This window comes from Bos indicus x Bos taurus, chromosome 6 (genome assembly GCF_003369695.1).
Source record: "Bos indicus x Bos taurus breed Angus x Brahman F1 hybrid chromosome 6, Bos_hybrid_MaternalHap_v2.0, whole genome shotgun sequence".
NCBI lineage: Eukaryota > Metazoa > Chordata > Mammalia > Artiodactyla > Bovidae > Bos > Bos indicus x Bos taurus.
In genome coordinates this window covers 92,828,220-92,846,853 of record NC_040081.1, presented here as the reverse complement: position 1 = coordinate 92,846,853, position 18,634 = coordinate 92,828,220, and the positions used below count along the sequence as shown (strand labels likewise).

At 43.5% G+C, this 18,634-nt stretch overlaps 1 protein-coding gene across 3 annotated transcripts in view; it reads right to left on the bottom strand.

Annotated features, from left to right (window-relative positions):
• Positions 1 to 18,634, bottom strand: part of FRAS1 (Fraser extracellular matrix complex subunit 1) — a 535,024-nt gene that overhangs the window by 4,534 nt on the left and 511,856 nt on the right. For all 3 annotated transcript variants that reach the window (XM_027544845.1, XM_027544843.1, XM_027544844.1), the window contains 4 exons: positions 17,573 to 17,689; positions 10,826 to 10,992; positions 4,227 to 4,432; positions 2,169 to 2,315 (listed from right to left, as the gene is read on the bottom strand). In XM_027544845.1, coding sequence (XP_027400646.1) covers positions 2,169 to 2,315; positions 4,227 to 4,432; positions 10,826 to 10,992; positions 17,573 to 17,689 — 637 coding nt within the window. The remainder of the gene's footprint in view (positions 1 to 2,168; positions 2,316 to 4,226; positions 4,433 to 10,825; positions 10,993 to 17,572; positions 17,690 to 18,634) is intronic.

The following is an 18,634-nucleotide window of genomic DNA, read 5'->3' as shown; positions in this document are numbered from 1 at the left end:
AACATGGATGGACCTAGAAATTATTAGGCTGTACAGGCTGTACTCAGTCACTTCCACGTCTTTGAGATCCCATGGACTGTGGCCCACCAGGCTCCTCTGTCCATAGGATTCTCCAGGTAAGAATACTAGAGTGGGTTGCCATTTCCTCCTCCAGGGGATCTTCCCAACCCAGGGATCAAACCTGTATCTCCTGCATTGGCAAGCAGATTCTTTACCACTGAGCCACCTGGGGAGCCCTAGAAAGTATTACACTAAGTGAAATAAGTCAGTCAGAGAAAGACTAATACCATATGATTTTACTTATATGTGGAATTAAAAAAAAAAAGACAAGCAAAACAAAATGAAAACAGATTCAGATACAGAGAGTAAATAGGTAGTTGCCAGATGAAGGAGGGGGTGGGGGGCCGGGATACATGAAGGGGCTCAAGAGGTAAAAACCTCCAGCTATAAAATAAAGAAGTTGTGAGATGTAATACACAGCATAAGGAATATGGCCACTAATACTGTAATAACTTTGTATGGTACAGATGGTTACTAGATTTACCACACTGATCATTTCATAATGTATGCAAATGTCAAATCACTATGTATCACATGTGAAACTAACACAACATTGTACATCAAATATATTTCAATTAAAAAAAAAGAAAGGGAACTGATCCACTAAAGAAAGAATCTTTTTTTTTTTAAGTCATAGAATAAATCAGACTATCACTGGTCACTGGCCTCCTTTAAAAAATGTTGAGGTAAGACTATGCGTGGTGCATTTAAGGATTAGTAAGTATGCCACTATAACTGTAGCAAAATAAATAAAGATTTTGATGAAGTACAGGAAAAAAAGAAAGAAAAAGAAAAGCATTAGCAATGGTTGGTGTCTGAATAGAGAACTGAACCAAATATTTTGGGTCTAGTCTATTTCCAAATTAAAGTGATCTTAGGGCAAATATTCATATTTTTTTCTGTTTCCCTACTTGTTCATGGAATAGCCCTAAGAATTTATCTTTTAGGGTTTCTGTAGCTTAGTGAATGCTTATGATTTGTTGGTCTTTATTGACATAAGTAGAGTAATAGTATTAATAACCAATTCATTCCCAGTGACTTTCCACTGGTTTGTATGCTAATTTACTATTCATTGATGAACTTTAGTTAAAATAGAGTCATTCAATAAAGATTCATTAAACACCTACTCTGCGCTTAATAAACAGACACTTGATAAAAATTTGCTAAATCTGAATACTTTTTGGATCATCTTCTGAGTGGTTATGTCATCAAGCATTTTATTTCCCTTTAATCTGCCGCGCATTGAGACCCTCCATGATTTTGAAATAACTTCTGAAGAGGGATAATAGTTCTGAAATTCAAGGTCATGACTTACTATTTGAAGATGGAGAAGAGTAGAAATTGATCTTGGAAATTCATGCTTATTACTGGGACTTAAGAGTATTTTTGCTTATTAAATACTAGTAATTCTTACCATTCTAAATCACTGGACTGTATTTATGATTTTGTTAAATATTTCCACATAATTGTGAAAAATAGCTGGTGCTGCACAGACCCATGATGAGACTATATGTGAATTAAAGAATTTTATTATTGCTTTGGTCTATTGGATAGATGAAAAAATTTGGGGTAACTATGTTAGTTGCTCAGTCATGTCGGACTGTTTGCGACCCTGTGGACTATAGTCTGCCAGGCTCCTCTGTCCTTGGAATTTTCCAGGCAAGAATACCGGAGTGGGTTGCCATTCCCTTCTCCAGGGGATCTTCCCAACCCAGGGATCGAACCCAGGTCTCCTGTATGGCAGGCCAATTCTTTCCTGTCTGAGCCACCAGGGAAGTCAAGACCCCGATGCTGGGAAAGACTGAAGACAAAAGAAGAGTACAACAGAGGATGAGATGGTTGGATGGCATCACCAAATCAATGGACATGATCTTGGGTGAACTCTGGGAGATGCTGAAGGACAGGGAAGCCTTGCGTGCTGCAGTCCATGGGGTCACAAGGAGTTCAACAGGACTTAGTGGTTGAACAATGGTAAGTTTAACAACAATAAAAAGACCTGCCAGCAAGAATGCTATAAAAAGAAACTGCCATTGCAGAGATGATGTCATCCTCCTCTTTGTAACCTTTAAAGTGAATTGGTGCTCTACTTCTATTCTCACCACACTCACCTTATAGAGCGCGTCTACCTTCAGAGTAAATCCATCCACGCCTGGCATGCTGCTGACCACGTGGAAATCAGGCAGCTCGGAAGCAAAATGGGCCTCAAAGGGCACGTCATGGAAGTACTTGTCAGTTACCTCTGGCTGACTGCGGTCCTAGGAGTTGGAAGAGAGAAACACAAGATCTAGCAAGATGGAGCCACTGAACTGGCAGGCGGTGGTCACAGGGAGGAGGCAGTCACCCTTTGGATTGGGGGAGCATGTGCTGCAGGAGCCCTCACCTGAGCCTTAAGTAGACTGCTGCCCCAGGGCACCCACTGCCCTCTGGGGGAGGACACTTGGTGGTCTCTGTGATCTTGAAACATAACAAGTAAGATAGCCTAGACCAGCAATTCTCAGGCTATGTGTCCTCAGGACTTAAAAATGAAAGACGTCTCAAAGCTTTCGTTTATGTGATTTATATCTATCAATATTTACTGTATTAAAATTAACACTGTGATATGCTACAATGAACAATTTTTTTAATGAAAAAATATAGATATTTACTAATTCATTTTAAGAGAGAAATGAGCAACTCATTACATGTTAACATAAGTAACATTTTTTAGTGAAAACACCTATATTCATATCCACCCAAAAAGAGAGTTGGCCTTGTTTTACATTTTGGCAAATTGCTAGAAAAGAAGTAGATTCTCATAATTGCTTCTATTTTCCATCAGTTGTGATATGTTGTTTTGGCTGAAGTATGTGAAGACAATCTGGCCTCACATAAGCTTATGTATTAATAGCTGGAAGGGGGAGAAATGTTTGAATAACTTTTTCAGATAATTGTGCACATTCTTTTTTGATACTAAATCAAACCTCAGGAGGTGGTGTTTTTTAAAGATTAGGCACAGTACGAATTGTGATTCCATATCAGTAAACCTGCATACTCTCTGCAAGTGCGAGGGAATGAGTGTGAAAAAAACAAGCAACATCATATCATCACGAAAGTAGTTTTGAGCTCATGGAGGCCCGGAAAGAATACTGGGGATATATTGAGGGGTCTCTGGGACACACTGAGAAATACTGTCTTAGTCTTTCCTCTTCCTAAAATGTCAGTGACAGCTTGTCTTGCTGAAATGGAGCAGGACCCTCTGGTCCTTGCCCCTCCCCTGCCTCCACGTCCTCAGTCTGCCCTTTGTCTGTGGAAGAACTTTGGCCAAAGAATATGTTTAATCAGAGAAGTGAGAAAATGCAGAAACAAAGGAAAACAATCAAAGGAGACCAAATAATAATAATGTAGTCATTAAGCACAGTCAAAGACCTTTAGCTCCTTCTCAAGGGCTATAGTACTCTTGCCTGGAGAATCCCAAGACAGCGGAGCCTGGTGGGCTCCCATCTATGGGGTCGCACAGAGTTGGACATTACTGAAGCGACTTAGCAGCAGCAGCAGCAGCAGCAGTACCAAGGGCTACAGATAAAATTCTGAGCCATATCCTGTGAGGTATCTTGTAGTTACTGAAACTCCCACCAGGTGGAAGAAGTTAAGTACATGATGACCAGACTGTAGCCATGATACAAACTGCCACAGGTCTGAGAACTGATTGCAAAGAAATGGAAACAAATGAACTCTAGAACTGAAGACTAACAGTATTCAAGACAATCAAGATGACTCTGGTCAGACCACTGACGACTGTCAGAGCTGACCATACTGTTTCTGCATGTAACCCCTTCCCTCTGTCTATAAAAGCTCTTGTTCCCTGATTGTCAGGGGAAGAACTGGCCGTTAGACATGCATCTGCCCTTGGTTATCAGCATCCAAAATAAAGCAAACTTTCCTTTCCACCAACCTTTTTACTGGCTTTTCAGCGGCAAGCAGCCAGACCTGGGTCGGTAACATTGTTACCCACCATAATTATCACTAGCTTTGTAATATGTGCTAGAATTAAGCTGACAGAGACAACATCAACAAAACAATAACAGTATCTGTAGAAACCATCGAGTGTGGGGTTCTATTAGCATCAGGCAAAATTTATAGCTGAGGAAATCTATCCGTGTGTCAGCCCTTTAACACAAACAGCATACCAGCAGCAGGAATCTGTGTTTCAGATGTTTGTTTGGCTGAATGCATCCATACTGTGGCCCTTCATTGTAGATGGTCCCTGTGGGATCAAAGAAAGGCACGTAGCCATCCTTTCCAGTACAAAGATAGACCTTCTCCAGCTGGAGCTTGTAAGCAGAATTAAGGTTTTGCTCTGGATTCCAAAGTACTCGGCCATAGAGGATTTGACCTGAAAAGATTGCAAGGCTTAATTAGGTCAGACTTTAAGAAAGAGGGAAAAAAAATAGTGTCAAGGATAGGAAGGCTTTAACACGCTTCTTCAGAATCAAAAGTACCTTTCTATGAAGAGCTGTGGGGTCCATGTGCCCCTAAAATACACATTGATTCATGCATTGTTTCCTTTAATCAGGAAATGTTCCTGAACTATTTAGGGTAGGGCACGCATTCCCTCATGTGCAAGGGATACAAAGGTCAGTGAGACACAGCTAAGAGGGCAGAAATACAAGCGAAGCAATTGCTAAAAGCAGCTAGCATTTATTGAACTCATACTCCTGGCAAGGTACTTTACCAAGTCCTTCCCATGGGAGAACTCAGGAGGTGCTCACCATTTTACAGATGAGGACACTGAGTGGTGAGGTGATTTGTTCAAGGTCACAGAGTCACCAAGTGGTGAGGGTGGGATTCAAAGTCGAAGGTGCTTGGTTTGAAACACCCACACTGTTAACCACCGTGCGATACTGTTACCTCACCACAGAGGAAGGTCAACAACATCAAATGAGCACAGAGCTGACAATGAGGGCTTAGCACCAAAGTCTGCCTGGAGAGCACTATGGAAGGGTATAAAGAGGAGATGACATTTGAGCTGTATCCTGAACCATGAGTGGTCAGCTGGGGCATCTGAGTCGGGAGGGAGAGGCTGCAAGAGCATCCCAGGTAAAAGCAAGTCCATGTACAAAATACGAAATGCTGGAAGGGTACCAGTCCTGGTGTAGTTACTTCTTCTTAGTTCCTGCTCAGATCAGATCAGATCAGTCGCTCAGTCCTGTCCGACTCTTTGCAACCCCATGAATCGCAGCATGCCAGGCCTCACTGTCCATCACCAACTCCTGGAGTTCACTGAGACTCACGTCCATCGAGTCAGTGATGCCATCCAGCCATCTCATCCTCTGTTGTCCCCTTCTCCTCCTGCCCCCAATCCCTCCCAGAATCAGAGTCTTTTCCAATGAGTCAACTCTTCGCATGAGGTGGCCAAAGTATTGGAGTTTCAGCTTTAGCATCAGTCCTTCCAAAGAAATCCCAGGGCTGATCTCCTTCAGAATGGACTGGCTGAATCTCCTTGCAGTCCAAGGGACTCTCAAGAGTCTTTTCCAACACCACAGTTCAAAAGCATCAATTCTTTGGCGCTCAGCCTTCTTCACAGTCCAACTCTCACATCCATACATGACCACAGGAAAAACCATAGCCTTGACTAGACGAACCTTTGTTGGCAAAGCAATGTCTCTGCTTTTGAATATGCTATCTAGGTTGGTCATAACTTTCCTTCCAAGGAGTAAGCGTGTTTTAATTTCATGGCTGCAGTCACCATCTGCAGTGATTTTGGAGCCCAAAAACATAAAGTCTGACACTGTTTCCACTGTTTCCCCATCTATTTCCCATAAAGTGATGGGACAGATGCCGTGATCTTCGTTTTCTGAATGTTGAGTTTTAAGCCAACTTTTTCACTCTCCTCTTTCACTTTCAAGAGGCTTTTTAGTTCCTCTTCACTTTCTGCCATAAGGTGGTATCATCTGCATATCTGAGGTTATTGATATTTCTCCCAGCAATCTTGATTCCAGCTTGTGCTTCTTCCAGCCCAGCGTTTCTCATGATGTACTCTGCATATAAGTTAAATCAACAGGGTGACAATATACAGCCTTGACGTACTCCTTTTCCTATTTAGAACCAGTCTGTTGTTCCATGTCCAGTTCTAACTGTTGCTTCCTGACCTGCATACAAATTTCTCAAGAGGGAGGCCAGGTGGTCTGGTATTCCCATCTCTTTCAGAATTTTCCACAGTTTATTGTGATCCACACAGTCAAAGGCTTTGGCATAGTCAATAAAGCAGAAATAGATGTTTTTCTGGAACTCTCTTGCTTTTTTCATGATCCAGTGGATGTTGGCAATTTGATCTCTGGTTCCTCTGCCTTTTGTAAAATCAGCTTGAACAACTGGAAGTTCACGATTCACATTTTGCTGAAGCCTGGCTTGGAGAATTTTGAGCATCACTTTACTAGCGTGTGAGATGAGTGCAATTGTGCGGTAGTTTGAGCATTCTTTGGCATTGCCTTTCTTTGGGATTGGAATGAAAACTGACCTTTTCCAGGCCTGTGGCCACTGCTGAGTTTTCCAAATTTCCTGGCATATTGAGTGCAGCACTTTCACAGCATCATCTTTCAGGATTTGAAATAGCTCAACTGGAATTCCATCACCTCCACTAGCTTTGTTCGTAGTGATGCTTTCTAAGGCCCAGTTGACTTCACATTCCAGGATGTCTGGCTCTAGGTCAGTGATCACACCATCGTGATTATCTGGGTTGTGAAGATCTTTTTTGTACAGTTCTTTTGTGTATTCTTGCCACCTCTTCTTAATATCTTCTGCTTCTGTTAGGTCCATACCATTTTTGTCCTTTTTCGAGCCCATCTTTGCATGAAATGTTCCCTTGGCATCTCTAATTTTCTTGAAGAGATCTCTAGTTTCCCATTCTGTTGTTTTCTTCTATTTCTTTGCACTGATCACTGAGGAAGGCTTTCTTATCTCTTCTTGCTATTCTTTGGAACTCTGCATTCAGATGCTTATATCTTTCCTTTTCTCCTGTGCTTTTCGCTTCTCTTCTTTCCACAGCTATTTGTAAGGCCTCCCCAGACAGCCATTTTGCTTTTTTGCATTTCTTTTCCATGGGGATGGTCTTGATCCCTGTCTCCTGTACAATGTCATGAACCTCATTCCATAGCTCATCAGGCACTCTGTCTATCAGATCTAGGCCCTTCAATCTATTTCTCACTTCCACTGTATAATCATAAGGGATTTGATTTAGGTCATACCTGAATGGTCTAGTGGTTTTCCCTACTTTGGGTTCAATTAGTGCCCCTATGTTAAATAACTTTTTCAATGTTTCATATCTGTGACATGTGAGAGAAGGATGTGAACACAGATCCGTCTGACTCAGAATGCACATCAGAGCATTTCCTGTGGCACCAGGCAGGCCAGTGATGGGAGCTGAGGGGTTGGAGGAAGGGGCTCTGGGAAAATTGATTAACAGTGCCGAGATTCTGGACTTGAGTACCGGAGTAGTAGGGAACATGGAAAGGTTTTGGCTGTGCAACATGGCATGGAGGATCCTAGTTCCTCAGCCAGGGATTGAACCTGTGCCCCCTGCAGTGGAAACTCAATGTCCTAAGCACTGGACCACCAGGGAAGTCCCTGGAATGTTTTAAATGTGGACTTAATATCAACACACCTAGAGTTTAGAAACATGGAGAATAATGACAGAGAGACTAGAGGTACAAGTAGAGAGTTATTGTAATGCTCTAGCAAGAAATAGGTATCCAAATATAGCAGTGAGTATGTACGTCAATCCCAGTCTGCCGATTCATCACATCCTTGCAAAGAAACTATAATCCAGTTTTAAAAATGGTAAAAACAAGCAAATGAGCAAAATATAGTGGTGAGGCAAGGGGACTGACGGTTCCCCTCGTGGTTCAGTGGTAAAGAATCCACCTGCCAATGCTGGAGATGTGGGCTCAATCCCTGGGTCAGGAAGATCCCCTGGAGAAGGAAATGGCAACCCACTCCAGGATTCTTGTCTAGAGAATCCCATGGACAGAGGAGCCTGGCGGGCTATACTCTATGGGGTCACAAAGAGTCTGACACAGCTGAGAGATTAAACAACAACAAAGGGACTGAAGGAAGAAATGCCTGAGAGTTTGGATATTATTACCATCAGGGGTGGGGTATAGGAGGTAGAGGAGAAATAGGCATTGGCCCTGAGATCTTTGGCTGGCCACCTAGAGCTTGCTGATGCAGTCAGTGGGGCAGTGAATGTGAGAGGAACATTTCTGGGGGGAGATGAGTCCAGTTTTAGACCTCTTAAGAAAAGCTATAACAAACCTAGACAGTGTATTAAAAAGCAGAGACACCACTTTGCCGACAAAGGTCCATATAGTCAAAGCTATGGTTTTTCCAGTAGTCATGTATGGATGTGAGAGTTGGACTATAAAGAAAGGTAAGCGCCAAAGAATTGATGCTTTTGAACTGTGGTGTTGGAGAAGACTCTTGAGAGTCCCTTGGACTGCAAGGAGATCCACCCAGTCCATCCTAAAAGAAATCAGTCCTGAATATTCATTGGAAGGACTGATGCTGAAGCTGAAGCTCCAATACTTTGGCCACCTGATGCGACGAGCTGACTCATTGGAAAAGACCCTGACACTGGGCAAGATTGAGGGCGGGAAGAGAAGTGGGGGAGAGAGGATGAGACGGTTGGATGGCATCACTGAATGGCATCATTTGAGTCTGCTCAGATTCAATGGACATGAGTTTGAGCAAACTCAGGGAGATAGTGAAGGACAGGAGGCCTGGCGTGCTGCAGTCCATGGGGTTGCAAAGAATCAGACATGACTGAGCAATGGAACAATGACAACAAGGTGTCTGAATGCCATCACTTGGAGAGGTTTGGTAGTTTCAATCTGTGTGTGGACGTGTGGAAGAGAAGCTCAGAGGAGACCAGGGACAAGGTTAATTTTCATGGAGCGGCTGTGGAGTAGCAGGAGGTTAGGAAGTTCAGAGGACAGGGAGGAGCCAAGTCATGGGGGTGACTGGAGGAGCACTGAAGTAAGAACAGAAGGAGCCAAGCATGGAATGTGGAGACAGCCATACTGACAGGGCAGAGGATGGAGGGCCAGGAGGGGAAATGGTCAGAAAGGCAAGATGGCGTCAGGAGAGGCTGATGCAAAGGAAACCAAACAAAGTGTCAAAATCCACGGGCCTGGTATCATGGACAAGAGAATTCTGAGCCGTGGTAGGACAAAGCCAGCCTCACGGACAAGAGAGAATTCTGAGCCGTGGTAGGACAAAGCCAGCCTCATGGACAAGAGAATTCTGAGTCGTGGTAGGACAAAGCCAGCCTCATGGACAAGAGAGAATTCTGAGCTGTGGTAGGACAAAGCCAGCCTCACGGACAAGAGAGAATTCTGAGCCGTGGTAGGACAAAGCCAGCCTCATGGACAAGAGAGAATTCTGAGCTGTGGTAGGACAAAGCCAGCCTCATGGACAAGAGAGAATTCTGAGCTGTGGTAGGACAAAGCCAGTCTGCAGCAGACCACGCAGGAGTGACTGGGAAGAAGGGCCATGGGGACAGTGTCTGTTCACCACTCCTTCAGGAAGATTCTCAGAGGAAAGAAAAGAGGACATGTGGGTTGAAGTTTGAGCAAGAGGTAGGGATGAGAGATTTTCTCTTATGGGATATGTTTTTAGGATGAGAGAAAAAACACTCAGATATGAGCAAAAGATTAAAAGTAAGAAAAAGGCGGAAGAGAGAAACTGGAAGAAAAGATGATGGGTTGATTCATCTATAGTTTATTCATTCAACAAATATTTTTTGAGCACTTAGGCATTGGGGGGATCATGTGAAAATTTGATATTTAATCACAATCTGTGTCCTAGTGGGAGAGACAGGCAATAAATAAGTAAAGAAATATGATATTAAAAATTGTGAGAAGTACTATAAAAAATGAACATTTAGTGAAAGTGAAAGATATGAAAACCTATATTAGATTGACTGGTATGGTCAAAGCAAGTCTCTTTGGGGAGGTTAGCATTTAGATAGAGATCTGAAAAAGAAGAAAGTCAAGGAAGCTGTGTCTGGAGCAGGGAGAGGGCAAAGGAACCATTTCAAGTAGAGAAAGCCTGCTGAAGAAGACATGGACATTTGGTGTAGTTTTGAGGCTGGTAGGCAGTCATATGGAGAAGGCAATGGCACCCCACTCCAGTACTCTTGCCTGGAAAATCCCATGGGCGGAGGAGCCTGGTGGGCTGCAGTCCATGGGGTCACTAAGACTCGGACACGACTGAGTGACTTCACTTTCACTCTTCACTTTCTTGTATTGGAGAAGGAAATGGCAACTCACTCCAGTGTTCTTGCCTTGAGAATCCCAGGGACGGGGGAGCCTGATGGGCTGCCGTCTATGGGGTCACACAGAGTCGGACATGACTGAAGTGACTTAGCAGCAGCAGCAGCAGGCAGTCATATTGCAATCTCAGGAACCGAGAGATGAAGCAATTCACCCAAAGTTAGACAATGCATTAGAATTTGGCTGGAAGCCCCTGTGTTCTTACTACTCATCAGCACTTTCACACTCATCACATCGCTGACCATTATAGCACAAAGAATATGATCTTATTTTGAAATAACCTGAAGGAAGAATATGAGTCTATTCCTTGACTAAACCCTGGCTGCCCTGGAACCAGCCCTAGGGGACTCTTCCCTGGAGAGCTGACTGAAAGCCGACAGGCAGAGATGCTAGGAGACCTATCCAATAGCTTCTCAAGTCCATTTGAGTCCCTGTCTTTGGGTGAAGGGAACACTTACCTTTCGAGAAGGCTCCTTTGTAATCCATTTCTGCCAGTGACATATCAGAAGTGTTGGGGTCCATTAGGAACACCTTCTCATTGTTGCAGAGCTGAAATTCAGTATTGAGCGAATACACAACAGGGACAGGGCGGTTGGTCTGCTGGAATGCGATGGGTATCAGGAATCTAAATGCAGAAAAACAAGAGCTCCTTGAGAGTAGGATTGATTTTTCATCAGTCCTTTGGGCTGCCCTCCTGTTCCCACCCTGCATTTTGCTGTAGGTGCTAAAACATTTGGTGAATACAGAGATGGGTATAAGGCAAGAGGCGAAGAATTGATGCTTCTGAACTGTGGTGTTGGAGAAGACTCTTGAGAGTCCCTTGGACTGTAAGGAGATCCAACCAGTCCATCCTAAAGGAGATCAGGAATAATATCATATTCAGGACATCCTAAAGGAGTCCTGAATATTCATTGGAAGGACTGACACTGAAGCTGAAACTCCAATACTGTGGCCACCTGACACGAAGAACTGACTCATTTGAAAAGACCCTGATGCTGGGGAAGATTGAAGGCAGGAGGAGAAGGGGACGACAGAGGATGAGATGGTTGGATGGCATCACTGACTCAATGGACATGAGTTTGAGTAAGCTCTGGGAGCTGGTGATGGACAGAGGCCTGCATGCTGCAGTCATGGGGTTGGAGAATGGGACGCAACTGAGAGACTGAACTGAACTGAACTGACAGGCGAGAGACTTCATTTAGTTCAAGTTCTTATGAGGTTCATCAGCCCTTTGGAGCAGGAATAATCTAATTGGTCTTTAGACTCTTCTATACTCTGCTTTTCCTGGCCCTCTCATTCTGGAATGCCCTGAGGTTCAAATTGAGATTAGTGGTAAAGAATTTAGTTTTCTGACTTTGACCTTGACAAACCTTCTACTGGAATGCTCCCTCCTTGTGTGCTACCACCCGTTGCCTAGAGAACTCTTACTGTTCAGATCTCAAACACTACTTTTTCTAGGAAGCTTACCTTCTTTCTCTTCCCTCCCAGGCTGGGTCAGATCTCTTATTATTTGCTCTCAATCCACTGTGCAGTTTTGTTTTTTTTTTTTCATAGTACTTATTGTGGCTTGCTATTCTATTTAAATGTGTGATCAAAGTCTGATTCACCCATTACAATTTCCATAGAGTCAAAGCCCACATCTATCCGCTCACCACTGTACCTTTGATGCTAGCCAAGTTCCTAACACATATATTTGTTAAAGAACAATGCACAAGAGGATGAGGTGGTTGGATGGCATCGCTGACTGAATGGACACAAGTTTGAACAAACTCTGGGAGATAGTGAAGGACAGGAAAGCCTGGTATACTGCCGTTAATGGAGTAGCAAAGAATCAGACTCGACTTAGTGACTGAACAATGACTGAACAATGCACAAGTGGTAATTTCAATGCTTTATTCTTCCAACTAGTCTGTCTGACCATTCCTTACTTTTAATTGAACTGCTCTGGGCAGAGATTTGAGAGGGCTGAGGTGTGGAAGGAGTTTGGGGTACAGGAGAAACCCACACAAAGCAGGGCTGACCCTGTTTTAACAGCTTTGATATAACTATTCATTGTACCAAGACTTCATTTACCTGACTCAGGGAAATAGGTTGATACTAGTATTACCAGAATCTACACAGTGCCAGGCCATAAGATATGGGATAAATACTTACTGATTAAAAAGGATGAATAATCAGATTGAGATGATGATAATCATAATTTATAAGGTTATAATGACCTCACAAAAATGGGCATAACAGGAGACACAATTCTTTTGAATTAAGTCTGAATTTCCTGAGTCAGACTAGATATTTGTGTATGTCTTGGAGTCCTATTGCATACATACTAAGCCATATCAAAAGATGTGGAGATGATCAAATGTACAGTTAGGCCTAAGGAGGCTCACCCTGGGAATAATGGGGAACCCACAGGTAAGGATCTCCCTGATGTAAGACAAGGACATCCAACCCCAATGCCTCAGTATACCCAACAATACTCTTCACCTGCAGACTTCCACATTCACCAACTCCGGGACTAGAAGTGGGGCTAATGATTTTTTTGCTCCTTTTTGCCATTTCAAACCATCATTCCTCTCTTCTCAAAAAAAAAAAAAAAATCCAGCACCTACCCTGGAGAAACTTCTCACACATGTTAACTAAGAGAGACACATCAAGACACATGGAGTAACAGAGATAATCTGGGATTATAAACCAGAGTGGTCAAATAAATCGGGGGCAATTCCTATGGAGACTACCTTAACGCAGTGAAAGACAAACAGCAGCTACATGGATCAACATTTGTGCTGATTTCACTTATGAATCAACGAACGATTCACTGAGAGGTAAAAAAAAGCCACAGAGAGAATTCACGCAGTCTGAAAATTTTATATAAAGTTCAAAAATATGCAAAACCAGGTAGAAGTAAATATGAGGTAGGTAGTAGTAGTGTTAGTTGCTCAGTCGTGTCCTACTCTTTGCTATCCCACGGACTGTAGCCCACCAGGCTCCTCTGTCCGTGGGATTCTCCAGGCAAGAATACTGGAGTGGATTGCCATTCCCTTCTCCAGAGGATCTTCCTGACCCAGGGATAGAATCCAGGTCTCCTGCATTGCAGGCAGATTCTTTACTGTTTGAGCTATAGGGAAGACCTAAATATGAGGTGAACCATAAGCCAAAACAAGGGATAAGTGAAGTCGCCCAGTCATGTCCAACTGTTTGCGACCCCATGGACTGTAGTCTACCAGGCTCCTCTGTCCATAGGATTTTCCAGGCAAGACTACTGGAGTGGGTTGCCATTTCCTTCTCCGGGGGATCTTCCTGACCCAGGGATTGAACCCGGGTCTTCTGCATTGCAGGCAGACACTTTGCCATCTGAGCCACAAGCGAAACCCAAAACAAGGGATGATAAGTACAAATACCAGGCTAGTGGTTAACTTAGTGGAGAGCTTAGTGTACTCTTAGTGCACTCTTAGGGGAGAGTACAACTGAAAGGTGCATTGAAGGTATTTAAAAGGTACCAGGAATGTTTTCTTTTTTTTTTTTTTCTGACTCCCAGTTCCATTAGTTATTAAGTGGAAATACAGTAAACAATCTTGAGGGCGATCACTGTAATGAGTCTTGAACTTACAATGTTGTAAAGTAATTAGCCTCAAATTAAAATAAATCAATAAATAAATTTTAAAAAGAACTTAGTACAGAGCCCAGCACATAGTCTGCACTCCATCAGATCAGATCAGTCGCTCAGTCGTGTCGGACTCTTTGCGACCCCATGAATCGCAGCATGCCAGGCCTCCCTGTTCATCACCAGCTCCCGGAGTTCACTCAGACTCATGTCCATCGAGTCAGTGATGCCATCCAGCCATCTCATCCTCTGTCGTCCCCTTCTCCTCTTGCCCCTAATCCCTCCCAGCATCAGAGTCTTTTCCAATGAGTCAACTCTTCGCATGAGGTGGCCAAAGTACTGGAGTTTCAGCTTTAGCATCATTCCTTCCAAAGAAATCCCAGGGCTGATCTCCTTTAGAATGGACTGGTTGGATCTCCTTGCACTCCATACACAGACACTAATACCACTGGTATTTACTATTATTCACTTAGCATCAGGATCATAGTGCAAGGGATACCCCATTCATTGCAGTTATAATTCTTACTAGGTAATGTTCTTGAGGTTTTATATATCCATGTTTGGTCTTCTGGGTATTAAAACATTTCATAATTTTTAAAAAATTTATCACAGGGACTTCCCTGGTGGTCCAGTACTTAAGCCTCTGTGCTTCCAGTGCAGGGGGCACTAGCTGGGGAACTAAGATTCTACGGGCCTTCCAGCACAGCCAAAAGGAGAAAGTAAGAAGTAAATAAATAAAATAAAAATTGATTACATGAATAAAAAATTCCCCAGCATATCTCTCAGACAGTTTGCCCTCTGTTCTTCCTTACTGCAGCCAGCCACTATTTTTCTGGTCATCGTCCCTCCCACACTTGACTGACTACAGGCTCTCCTGTATCATTCCTCCCCTCAGTCTCAATGATTTCAATGGATGAAATATCCACCCCACTAACTTCTCAGTTCCTTGATGTCTTCAACTCCAAAGAGCATGTGCTCCTCTCCACTGTAGCTATCCATGCTCCACCATCCTACTAGGCACCTCCTCCATAAAACCTTGCTTTCACACGTCTCACTCTCTACCTACCACTTCTTATCTTTCCAGCTCACCTCTTTTAATCCCACTCATTAATTCTTCAACCACACCAGGCTCTCTGCAGCCACATTTACCAGGATGCAGAAGACCTGGAAAACTGACACACTCATGGTGGGGATACACACACAGTTACACATTTATAAACACTTTGGAAAACAGTGTGCCAGTTTCCTAAGAAGTTAAACATACCATAAAATCCAGCCACTCCACTCCTAGGCATTTACACAAGAAAACAGGGAGCATGTGTCCATAGAAAGGCTTATCTATGTAAGCTTATAGCAACTTTATTTATAACAGCCCAAACTGGAAATAATCTAAATGTCCATCAACGAACTGATTTGATAAATGAACTATAGTGTGTGCACACCATGGCATACAGCTCAGCAGCAACAGGAACAAGCTACTGATAACACAACCACCATGACTGAGACAAAATAACCATGTCGAACAAGAGAAGTCAGAGAAAAAGAATTCGTATTGTATGATGCCACTTATATAAATTAGTATAAATTGCAAGCTAATCTGTAACGACAGAAGGATCAGTAGATACCAAGGGGGTTGGGTGTGGGGAGGAGATGGGAGGGGGGATACCAAAGGATCATGAGGAAACTTTTAAAGAAAATGGACATCACCACCATCTTAATTGTGGTGATATTTCACAAGTACATATATGTCAAAATTGATCAAATTGTATGTGCTTTAAACACATACTAGTCATCTTACATTAATAAGTAATTTAATGGTAATTTAAAGACAATTCAGGGACTTCCCTGGTGGTCCAGTGGTTAAGAATCTGCCTCCCAATGCAGGGGACGCAGGTTTGATCCCTGGTCGGGGAATCCTACGTTACTCCAGGCAACTAAGTCCACATGCCACAACTAGAGAGAAGTCCGTGCTCTGAAATGAAAGATCCCCTGAGCTGCAACTATGACCCAATGTAGCCAACAAATTAATAAGTAAATGTTTTTTGGAAAAAAAAAAAATTTCAATAGGGCTCTCAGCACTGCTGACCTGCTGTCAGTAACTCTCTACCATACTTACTTTCCACTCTCAGAGATGACTCTATTTCACTTCCTCCTCTCTTCTCAAACCTCACTGGTCCTTACTTCCAGCTGTGCTTGACTTCTCATTTCATGGAGAAAACAGACTCAATCAGAGGTCTCCTTGGTCATCCTTACCCTCCCAACCTCCTAATTCTCCCTTCACCTGTATGCATAGACTGTGCCTGCCTTCCTTTCTGAGTAGATGAAGTGTCTGTGCTTCTGGCTAAGGCTGGCCCGTCCCCGCATGGCTGGTCTGTCCCCTGTTCCACTCGAGGACTCAGCTCTGCACATCTTCCCTCTTCCACTGCATTGTCTGTTTCCCCCAACAGACCAATAGGGCTATTCTCACCAGCACACAAACATCCTGAAATATTTTGCACCTAAAACACACACACACAAAACCTCCTTCGATCCTTCATCTCCACTAATGCTCCTCTATCTGAAACCTTTTATAACAAAACTCCTGCAGCATCGCTTTGTCCCTTTTATCTCCATGTTCTTGCCTCTCTCTCTTGAACCCACTCTAATCAGGCCTCATCCTCCTCAGTCCACTGAACCTAACCTGTATCAAGATTATGGACGAATTCTGCGTGGCCAAATCCAATGGTCAAGTCTCAGACTCTTAATTTGAAAGTCACTTTCCAATTCATCTTCTCTTAATGATAAATGTCAGATTCTGTTTGCAATGCCTTCTCTCTGAAACGTTTTCCAGTCACTCTGCTCAGCTCCTAGAAAGGTGGCACTATTCTATAGGAACTGCTTGAGAGCAGCAGTGACTTTAAGTCCTCTGCTAGAGTCTCCATGCTGAGACTAGAGCCAAGGACACCATAAGAGCTGAATAAATACCAGCCAAATGAATGAACATCGGCACAATGAGGACAGGCTCAGGTCAGAGGTGGGGATGGGCTGATGGACAGTTTGATTCTTATTATTCATGGTAGTTACATTCTATAAAGCTGCAATGAACATGGAATGAATGAATTGTGAACAGCTGCCCCTGGGGGGAAATCAGGGGTCAAGTTCCTGCAGCCTCTGCTCTCAACATTTTCATCAGTGATCAATACCTAACTCTGTTTTATGCGTGTTTCTGTCTAAAGACACCTTACTTGATATATACTGTTGATTCCTGAAGTTCATGATGGAATGAAGCTCATCTAACACTCCATTTGGCTCATCACCGCCTTCTTGTATGCAGGAAACGAGAGAGCCCTTCGGCGCTCTGCTGGGGAGCCATTTTAAACAGCAAAACCACCAATGCGAGGGACAAAAATTTGAAAAACCTGGCAGCAAATGGACTGTAAAAGGGACACTTGTTCACAGGATGAGAAGTCTGAGCTGGGAATCTGGCTCAGATGACCGCTATTTCATCACTCTGCCGGTCAGGGAATGATCAGGATAGCACCACGAAAATTGGATTCGGGGTCACAAATAAATGTCAGTGAGTAGGTAAGTTCACAAATAGTGAGGATCAATCCTCTCTCCCTACCTCTCTGGGGCGTGTGCGGTGCAGGCCAGAGGCTTTTCTCCTGGGTCCGCCCATGGCTGCGTGGGTTGCACTGTGCAAGGGATCAGGTAGATGGTGTACTCCCCGGAGTAATCCTTCCTGGAAACAGGCAGGCAGATTGCGGTTAGAGAGATGGATTTAGATATTACTTACTTATCCAGAAATACCCTGACTTCAGTAGACAAGTTTTCAGATGATACTTGTGCTCAGCATCCAACCAAGAACTTCAGGAGTCTGCAGACACGATTTTCAGGAATTCATCACACTTGTGATTGTTCTAACACACTTCAGAGTACTAGCCAGAGGTGTTAAATAGAGTTCTTTTCATTTATTCAAGCCCTTTCCATGAGAAATGCTGAGAAAGGCACACTGTTGATAAAAATCTAAAAGGCTCCAATGAGGGCAAAACAGACCTGGCCACATCCTTTTTTACACCCCCGTGAAACTGACTTGACAACGTCTGTTGAGTGTTTCTTGCTGACTGACACCCTGTTACACGTTCTGGACAGCAAAAACTTTGTTTACTGAGATGTGACCGAGTCAGCAGCTGCTGCTGCTCTGATTGAAAAGGTAGTGAAGGTCTGCGGGTTAGCTAACCCCACTCCAGAGACGGCTGCCACCCCCACTTCATTAGCATTCAGTTTCAGGACTTCTCTCCCAAACTCTCATCCTTTAAACGAAGTTGAAGAACAGGATCACTTTTCATGGGAGATGACTTGCTGGGAATTTCTATGTTTACAGTGAGGCATGAGATTCTGTAGGTCGTGACCCTGAGAGTACAGAGCCTTGGTAGCCCTCACCTACTTCATTTCCCACACTTGTCATCCAGCAGCCCAGACCCTGGCAGGCTGCCTGAAAGGCAGCCAGACAGCCAGAAGTGGCAGGAAGATTCTTCAAGGGCCTTGGGAGGCTGCCACCTATTGAATGAAGAGCTCAGGGCTGTGAATCTTAATTCTAACTAGCATGATTTGTGATTAGTCCTCACTTTCTCCATGTTCCTTCTTTGACCATTTCTTCGGCACTATTTGTGTCTGTTTGTTAGTA